We start from the raw sequence: 10221 nt of genomic DNA, 5'->3' as shown, positions 1-10221 counted from the left end.
CCACAGAGAAACCTCGTCTCAAAAAACCAAAAAAAAAAAAAAAAAAAAAAAAAGGTGTCTTTAAAATTTTAAGAGTAACATCAGTATTGGTCAGAAAGTTATGAAAACATATTTCATTTACCAGGGAGGAGCTGTTAGGCAGCTACACCAATAGCAGTTGTTGTCCTGATTGCAGCTCAAATATGAGCTGCAATTAACATTAACACGTGGTAATTTTTATTAGCCTTCGAAAATAAAATGTAAAACACTGGGTCATTGTTGCATAATTTTCATTGCTTGCAAACAAATAATCAGCAATAAAGTACTGGTTGGTATGAATCATTAACATAATACAAAGTTGTTTCATTAATGTATAATATCTTTAGCTAACATTATGATAAATGAAATGAATTAATCCATAATTCATTTAACCAATAAAATTAACTCAGTATATTAATGGTCAGCTGTTCTCATGTCTAATACCCCAAAGTCTTCTGTACCCTAAATAAGAAGACAATATTGGGGTAAATGAAAGGTGTTGAATGTTCAAGGTATGGACATCCTTCACTCTTTGAGTCTTCCTAGAAGATTTCAGATTTGGTTGTATAAAATCTGAAGCCTTTTTGCAATATCACAGTGATGTTTCAAGTAGTATGCTTATTAGTGAAAGCGGCCTTGAAAATGGTTTGGCACCAGAGAAAGGGAACCAGAGCCATTCCACTTCTGGACAGCAGGTGGCAGCAGCTGACGGGTCTGTTGTCAGGAAGTTTTGTGTTATCTTCCCGCCACTTTTCACTGCTTGCTATTCAATCACAAAAGAAATCATTACGTAATAAAAAGGATGGGATCAAATATGGCTAAGGAATCAATATCTTCTTAACTAAGTCTTTTTTACTGCCATATTTTAAAAGCATTTTTTTGCATTTTTGATTATTTGTGACTTTTTGCTGATTTATAAGTGAGACATTTTTTGTTTCAGTATGCACTTAAAGCAGCAATACACTATGCTTTAATATCTGAGTGTATGATACACTGTTTTCCTTCTTAATATATGGATTTATTCATTTTTTTACTAAAAAATAAGCTTTATCAGCACTTTAATGAGATTGAAAACCCCATCAGTATTTTATTGCTGCTGCCTGACAGTACTGAAGGAGTGAATACCCTTCCTGTCCTGTGTCCCAAAGTTACACACCACAGAGGAAGATCTGCCCTTCAGTAGAGAAAAGTCTATTCTGGTTTTGGCACTGCACAGCTATATATTGTGTATTTTTGGCACATGTGAGGAAATTAAAATAAGTAACAGAATAGAGTGAACAGTCTACTGATTTTCATGGAAGTTTGGAAACGTGTGCAGCCGTCACTCTTTTTTAAAAATTGGGAGCTCCATGCTGAAGTGTTGCACTTGGAACTAGATGGCACAGAGTCCCCATTTCTGCAAAAAATCCATTCAATTAACTACTAAATTCAGATTTACTTCTTACATAAAACCTGATAATGGACTGGAGAGACTTCTCAGCAGTTAAAAGCGCATGCTGCACTTGGAGAATACCCAAGTTGGATTCCCGGCACTCATGCTGGGTGACTCACAAGTTCCTGAAACTCCAGCTTCAGGGGATGGGTCTCCTCAGACTTCAGCAGGTTCTGACACACACAGACACACACCCACACACAAACATATACAAAATTCAACACTTTTCAAAAATCCTTTAAAGTCACCGTATGGTGTGAGTTCAAATATGTGTATATGTGTAAGAAAGTATACATGTGTACACTCATAGAAACTGTCTAATTAAGAGAGAAGAAAGGATCTTAGAACTTTCAGAATACATAATACTGCAATTTTTCCTCAGCTGTATTTTCTACCTCACACCTTGGGCACACACTGCTCTCCTCAGGATCCTCTCCTCTCGCCACTGGCTAATTACTGCCTGCAAGAAGTTCATGTCCACTCCCCCAAGAGAAAGTCTCCATTCTTCCCAGCAGCATCTAAGCAAAACAGGGTTTTTTTTCCTCCTGTGAATTGTGTCCTATTCCTTTTTGTTCTGCCCCCATCTCCACTGTGAAACAAAATACCCATTTGAGAAAGAGTCTAGGAATTTAAGAGTCACCGTATCTTTTTTAGCAGGATCACATGACTGCACAGATGAGCCCTCCACACCTGGATCTTGGACGTGTGCTTTCTTTCATCCTTGGATGTTGATGACTGCACCCCCTCATGCACTTACACAGCAAGGCCATGGTCAAGGCAGAAGAAGTCTCCTGTGTCCCATTCTAGGCTATTCCATCAGCAAAAGCAGATGCAGGTGATAGGTGCTTTATGGGATTTGTATCAGGCACTCCTGAGAGGAGGCATGCATACAAAGACAGATTCCAAGGTAGGGTTTAGGGTAATAGAATTTGCTTGTCACTAATTTAAACTGAAGCAATTGTGGGCAATTTTCCACTGAGACACAGTATTCATGCAATCTAAAGCCAGCTGCTTATGACATTGTCTCCTTTATAATGAAATTTATTATACAAATGATTTGGAGGTGATGCATTCCTTGTATAAGGCAGGGATCAGACCTCTTAAACATAGTTGTTATTTTCTTTAAAGATTTTGGTTTACTAGGCTCTCCCAATATTTTTGGTTCCCAGTAACAGTAATACACACCATACAATTTATCTTCCTGCCAAAAAATTCTGAAAAGAAAATCAGTATATGCTATTATGTGCCTGTAATTTATGGTATCTCTTAAATTATGCAAAACATGGTATCCTTTCATGTACATATATGTATACTGTATATATAGTACATAGAGATGTATGTGTGAGTGTGTGTGTACTTGTGTGTATGGTAAATGTACACTCTGTAAGTATCAGCCAGGTGCTTACATCAAACTCATTCAGGGCTGCAGCCAGCTCGCCAATGCCTGTGTGGCCTTTGGCTTCATCGGTGGGTGAGGTGGCCTGAGCGGCACTGGAAATTCCAGCTATGGCCTCTTGGACTTGCTTGAATACATAATCTCGGTTGGCTCTTGTGGCAGCAACATCTGGGTGGCGGAGGAAGGCTTGGGAGGCTGTGTACAGCATGGTGGCATTCTTCTTCAGGGCTCCGCGGGCAGCAGCCATTTCATCCCTACAGTGAGGGTCCTTCAGCTCCTGTGAAAAAGTGGAACGTATATAAGGCTTGTGTCAAGTGTTTGCAGGGAGACTTGCAGCCTCCGGCTCATGAACACATTGTGGATTTTCGAAACACTCCTTCTCTTGTGCTATTTGTAGCTGCTGGAGAGATGAAAAGCTGTTCTTTCTTCATGAAACGTCTAAGTCAGTTGCTGACATCCAATACGCACTATCATATGACATAGTACTTACCTGGTTCACCTTTTTAAAACCACTTTTTTTTTTTTTTTTTTTTTTTTTGCCAATCTACCCTAGCCTTCTTCCATAAGACCATGTACCCTTACCCCTACCATCAGCACTCATGGGACATACTATAGTGAATTTGTAAGCATGAACTGCTCCTACGTAGGATCTCTCATGTCAGCACTGGGCACTGTCTGTTTTGATATTACTGACTCTTTAATCATCAGCACATCGTCTACCAGCTAAGAGGTATTTAAAGCACAAACATCGCTAAAGGAATGCAGGACAGCACCAACAGAAAGCGGGTCATAGACATCAGGGTGTTTGCTTTCAGCAAATGGAAAACCTTAAATCAGTCACCTAGGACCTGCTTGCTTCTGCTTAGTTACATTTATAAAAAAGAAAAGAGAACATGTATCATTTCCACTTCACTCTCACTTGAAGAAGTTTTCTTTAGCTGTCTCTAATGGCAAGGCAGTCATCAACTTTAAAGATTCACTTTTATTTGCATGTTTATTATAGGAGTGTGTGTGTGTGTGTGTGTGTGTGTGTGTGTGTGTGTGTGAAGTGTTTTGGAGCCTTTGTCCAAAAGAGGACATTAAATCCTCTTTTATAGTTATAGTTAAAAGCTGTTGTGGGCCATCTGACACGAGTATTGGGAACCGAGTCAGTTTCTCTGGAAGAGTATAAGTGCTCTTAACTGCTACACCATTTTGATAGTCCCATCAAACATCAAATTTAAAGACTACAAAATAATAGGCCGACAGCGGTGTGTTTTTCTCAAAACAAAACCACTTGGGAGTCACTTTTCTTTCAGCTTTCAACAGCACATCTGAGAGTTTGTTCTTATCATTCCTGGAACTGCTAAAGGAGGTGCTGTTCGCTTTTGCCAACGGAGAATGTCGATGGGAACAGCCTCTCAACTCTTAAACATCAGTAAATGGTGTTTGATGCCCTGGGGGTCTCTTTGTATTTGCTCATTTTGTAGTTAACATATGGCTTGTCTGAATGAATATGCTCTTTCCTTTTATGTGGGTTTAAAATTGAGTCGGAGCAAAGCACATGGTTTGAGACATCTAAAGTAGTCGTTACTAGCCGACAGTAAATAATAACTAACCCATGCATTCTCTTTTGCTTAAGCATGGTAAGCTATATTCCTGTAAACACAGTTTCTAGAAGTAATTATTTGAGCCCTTAGGGTAAAAAAAATAAGTAAGGAAATATTGCAATGCAGTATCTGTAGTCAGCAAAGATCTGAGCCTTTTCACACTGGTGAGCCCTGGAATAAGTGGAATCCCCTGAATGACCACACAGGATTTTACTAACTCCTCGATATCTGGTACATGAAGTGCATTCATGAATGAATGTTTATGTATACATGAATATGCATATACATATATATAGTTATAAATATGCAACTACCTATATAAATATACACACACATATATAAGTACATTGAAAATTAGGGTGAAAATGTCTCTTCACAAAGATATTTGAGGAAATGTTCCTTCTGCACAGAACTGGAAAGCATCTATGTTGAATTAGGAACCATTGGTTAACCATTGCAGGGGTCATTTTACACACAGCAAGAAGCTGTTTCACACAAGTACAAATCAGGAGGGAAATGTTGTTTGGGTCCTTGCCCAGAATGAGTGAGGCTGAATTTTAATCAAGACTAAGGGGAAAAGATGAAACCAAATAATGAGGTGCACATGGTAATCACATGTTAAAAGGAGGAGGAAAAAGCCATTGGCTGAAAAGGCAGCAAGGTGCTTTTGAGTGGGCTCTACTTCTTTCAGCAATTATTTTACAGAAGAAATTAGAATTAGCAGGTAATTAAAAATAAGGCATTTTGTGAAAAAAAAACGAGCTGTATTTATTAGATTTCTCATAAAAATATCCACATCATCAGTGCTCTGACACCAGCTCCTCACTAACAGGCTCTATTCGGTCTTCTGCCTGCTATTTCTCTTCTATCTGATACTTCAGTGTGGATGCTCTAAGCATCCCAAATCCGTGCCTGTAAATACCACATATTGATTTCTAATCCAAATTAGGCTTCTTTCAATCTTCCTCTTGTCAATCAAACTACTGCCTTCTACTTCTACGCATTTGCTTACACCAGAGCTTTGAAGGAAACTCACTGCTGTCAATCATGCATTTCTCCCCTTTGAAACAGAGATAGCTCTTCAAGATATATTTCACCTCCTATATATTTCCTCCACCTTCATTGCTTTTCACTAATGGAGACCACCGCTGCCTGCTATCAAGTCCCTTATACTCTTCTACTGTCTGCTTCTCTTCAGCTCTGCTTCATTTTCAGCAAAATATTTAAAATGATGCTAAAATGTAAGGCTCAGACATGGATACTGGACTTTTAACCAGCTCACAATAAGATCCAAATACTCTCTAACAAGACCAGATACCATGACCTGTGCATTTGTATTTAACGTCCCTCTTCCCTGCCTCCCGTCTTGGTTCTCTGATATCCAAACACTGTATTCTCCACTTGCTCTTCCTCCTACCTTGTCCATGCTTCCTTCTTCTCTTTTATAAAAGTTTGGCTGCACGTGTACTGCATGCTGTGTATGAACCTTCTGGTTTACACAGAACCAGGAGATTTAGTTTGAGAGAAAACAGTGGCATCCAGAGAGTGTAGAACACCACGCCCCAGTCTGTTTTCTTTCATTTGACACGAGAAGGCTCAAGTATAGTGGGATGCAGAACCTCTTTTTTTTTTTTTTTTTTTTTTTTTGGTTTTTCGAGACAGGGTTTCTCTGTGGCTTTGGAGCCTGTCCTGGGACTAGCTCTGTAGACCAGGCTGGTCTCGAACTCACAGAGATCCGCCTGCCTCTGCCTCCCGAGTGCTGGGATTAAAGGCATGCGCCACCATCGCCCAGCCAGAACCTCTTTCAATATCAATAGAAACTGATAGTGTATGATTTATTGATAGGCAGTAACCAGACCGTACCCAGGTCCCATGTGGAGGCACCGATGGAGGCATGAATGGTCAAAGCAGGACACAGACTTCGTGATGGGTGATTGGAGTATTTAATCACAAGCAGATGTGACTGGTCCATGTTTGGGACATGGTTATTTAGACTTACCCATCCCCCAGAAACATTTCCAATTTTTCCTACCTGCTGTCGTCTTGCTGCTACATAGTTCAGTTTCACCATTTCTTTTCCAAACTCTTTAAAGCGGTTTGCAAGATCTTGCTCATTTGTAGCATTTTTGACAGCTTCTAGAGCCTCCTCAACCTGAAATAGAAAATATACACAGAATATTAATTAGATGATAGTATTTGAATATTATTAAATGGTAACTTATAAAGAAAACGTGAATATTTATTCATAATGAAACAGTAGGCAGAAGCATACCTAATTATCACCTGTACCAAAAGAACAATTTTTCCAGCACTTATAGAACAGGTACCTGAGAGATGAGTTGAGAGTAAACAACACATAATGTTCTTGTAGAGAACCTGAGTTTTGCCCCTTGCACACACACACTGGGTAGCTTACAAGTCTTGATTTGGGGGACCTGGTACCTCTGGAATCCGCAGGTACCTTAATTCAAATGTACATACTCACATTCATACATATACACATAATTTAAAACTGAAACAAGGCTGAACTACTAAAGCCCACACAAATCCTACTTATGACATATTTTACTGAATTATGTCTATGGTAAGAAATATAGACTTCTGATATAAAATAGAAACACCAAGGACACACACACATGGGGAAAGAGCTATAGAAACTAAAAACAAACTCTCCTGGCTCTCCTAGGTTGCAAAACCTCTTGGGCTCCTGAGAAATTTGTAATGACAGAATCTTCAGCCACTCTTGTCAAGACCTTTAAATCCGGGACTCAAACTGAGATGCACGCTTTGGCATTGCCATGTAAAGAGGAGACAGCCTACATCTGGAAGCAAGTAAAATTCAAATTCTGCTGTCACTTGCAGGAGGCATCCAGGAGAGCGGAATAGCAATGGGCAGCATGACAGCAGCCATGCCAGCCTAATGATGTGTGTGCTTCCAGATTCTCGCAACCTCCTTCAGCGGGGTTTTCCTAGGTCCCGTAAGACCTGAATTACCAATTTCACCACAACTATCTTATATAATACGTGAAGTGTTTGGAGGTGCTAAAGTTTCCACACCTATCAAAAAACCTGGATTTTAATATGATGTGGAAACAACTGTTAGCAGCCTCCATGTAATCCCTGTGGACTGGACCAAAATGAAGTGCTGAGAACAGGTAATTGGTGACCCCATCCTAAACAGCTTATCTATATTACACCCCAGGGTCCGAGCAACACTGGAGGAGATGGGGGAGAAAGAATGCAAGACGTGGATGTTTGGGAGGAGAGCCGTTAAATAATGCTATCTTCTATAAATATGATACAGCTCATAGCATATGCAATTGCCCGCACAATGTCAGGCCTGCTACTGTGTGTTCAAGAATTGGGCAATGGACTCATCAGGCCTGTCTCCTCCGTGACTGGCAGTCAATGGCTGTTGAGGAAGGGAAAGATATTTTATTCAGTTAAATAGGCACTGGAACCTTGAGGTCTCAGAAAAATACACCCTCATCAAGCCCATAAAAACAACTTGAATCTCAGTGAGTCAGACATATGCATTAAAAATGATGACAGTAAAAGCAGGGGAAACAATTAGAGATATGGAGCGTTCACTGTTCGGGGACAAGAGAAGGTGAGCAGGATAAAATATATCGCATGTATTTTATATACAGCACCAAAATTATCAGTAAGTATTTGAAAACTTAAAAGCAAGATTCTATAATAGAGTAATCCACAGTCACTGTCTTGTGATACCTTTGTAGAAATAAGCTAAGTAAATGAGTGAATGAGCCACAGGAGAGTGTCACTTTTGCAATTCAAAAGTTTTCAAACACGAAAGGAGTTTTGTATGAACTGAAAATCTCCAGCTCCATGTAGTTTCTTTAAATGTAATTTCATTTTTAGTTACAGCTGAGTAAAGTTCTAGTTTGTGCATGTACTATATTTTCTTCACCTGTTCACCTGGGGATGGACATCCAGACTGCTTCCATATCCTTGGTCTTGGGAACAGTACACTGTAATATACATGGCTATGTGTCTCTGTAGGTGTTATCTTAGAGTCTAGTGGTTATATACCCATGTAACAATTCAGATATAAAAAGATAAAGAGTCCATATTTTCCCTAATATTCAGGACCTAGATTTAAACTTATAATCACACCATATAAGTACATATATATATATACATATATATGTATATACACACATACATATGACAAGAAAATTAAAGTTATCATGAGAGGAGGAAGAGGTGAAAGGGGGAGCAGGATTAGGAAACAAGCAAGGGTAATGATATATGTATGAGATGAATGCACAGAACCGATTGGTACACAAAGGAGGAGGGTCTTTTAGGATGTTGGTAGAGGAGAACAAAGGGCAATGATACACTGTACGAGTGAGACATAATGAAACACACTGTCTTGTATACTAAGAAAAAGTCATTTTAAAGAATGTTAAAAGAGCCAGATACGGAGGTCTTGGCAAACGCAGGCTCCTGAGAGATGCATGTGGATTCTGAAAGAATGATGGGAAATGCAGAAAGCATATATCAGAATGCTCATAGGCCGCAGGAATGTTTTATCATCAAATCACAATATATATAAACAGGTTGTGGCTTTGTAATCTTGAGATACAAATGAATACACATAGGGCCAAAAAAATTAAGTATGTGCTCCATTCTGATGGAATGCCGGTTCTGTTTATGACACTCTCACAGATGTGGCTAAGACAAAATACTTATCAAGTATCACAGGGTGAGGGAATGAAACAGAGCATATAAGTCAGTAATAGCAGATATCAGCCAGCCTGTTGTCCCAGAGGTGTGATGGAGCCTTTCAATTCACTCAACAGGCAACCTCATTCAGTAAGGAAAACTTGGCAGGGAGGAAACCAATTTTCAATAATAACAAATGTGTGGCAACTGGGCTCCGATCTGCAGACTACAAAAAATTCAATTTTATCTTTGGAAATTCTGCATAATTCCCTTCCTAATTATAAACATCTAAAATGGTAATTAAACTCATCAGAGTCACCCTTTTTCTACTCTGTCCAAGCTCTAACAACACACAAAGAAAAGAATGAAATACAGCTGAACGGAGGCTGCTGTGTGGGGTTTTCTTAGGCACGCAAATCAAATTGCATTTTATTGCAGAGAAAGGCCTGTTTAACATATTGGCATAGGTTAATGAGACACTCATGCCTTAAATCTGTACAATAATGAGTCAGCAATGCTTCTCCTTCCTAATAGATTCATAATCATTTAAACTTTGCCATCAAAAGCACCATGGAGTGGACTCTCTTGGCAACTGGGATGTCCCTGCTGCTTATATAAGATGTAAACCGCTTCTTGGGACATTAAAATGTGGTTCCAAGGATAGAAAAGAATAATTATCACAGAGGGTGTTAAATCCAGGAATGGTTTTCTAATACTATACCCCGGGATTCTTACCAGTTTTTAGTCAGTCCAATTTAGAATATTTATTTCACTGTGTTATACATAATTTTCCTTTTTATTAGATTTCTCTGGAGAATTCAGATGCCATTTAGAATTTATAATAATTGTGAAACATAATTTAATGAAGAACTTTGGAGAAAAAAGCCACTAAACTATTAATCACATGATCTGTTCAGTTTGACTTAGTCATGCTTTGTTTGAATCCTAGAAGGGTCTGAAATTTCTGCTAGTCAAAGTTTCATAAAGATACAGATAAAAGATAGATAGATGATAGATAGATAGATAGATAGATAGATAGATAGATAGATAGATAGATAGATAGAAGATAGATAGATAGATAGATAGATAGATAGATA

General features: G+C 38.9%; 1 protein-coding gene across 3 annotated transcripts in view; it reads right to left on the bottom strand.

The window, feature by feature from the left end:
• Positions 1-10221, bottom strand: part of Ctnna2 (catenin alpha 2) — a 1150887-nt gene that overhangs the window by 797010 nt on the left and 343656 nt on the right. For all 3 annotated transcript variants that reach the window (XM_026787990.1, XM_013352850.2, XM_026787991.1), the window contains exons 5-6: positions 6468-6587; positions 2857-3123 (exon numbers count right to left, since the gene is read on the bottom strand). In XM_026787990.1, coding sequence (XP_026643791.1) covers positions 2857-3123; positions 6468-6587 — 387 coding nt within the window. The remainder of the gene's footprint in view (positions 1-2856; positions 3124-6467; positions 6588-10221) is intronic.

Source organism: Microtus ochrogaster (assembly GCF_000317375.1).
Source record: "Microtus ochrogaster isolate Prairie Vole_2 chromosome 14 unlocalized genomic scaffold, MicOch1.0 chr14_random_3, whole genome shotgun sequence".
NCBI classification, from domain to species: domain Eukaryota; kingdom Metazoa; phylum Chordata; class Mammalia; order Rodentia; family Cricetidae; genus Microtus; species Microtus ochrogaster.
The sequence above is the reverse complement of the archived record's forward strand: the minus strand, read 5'-3'. Positions and strand labels throughout refer to the sequence as shown.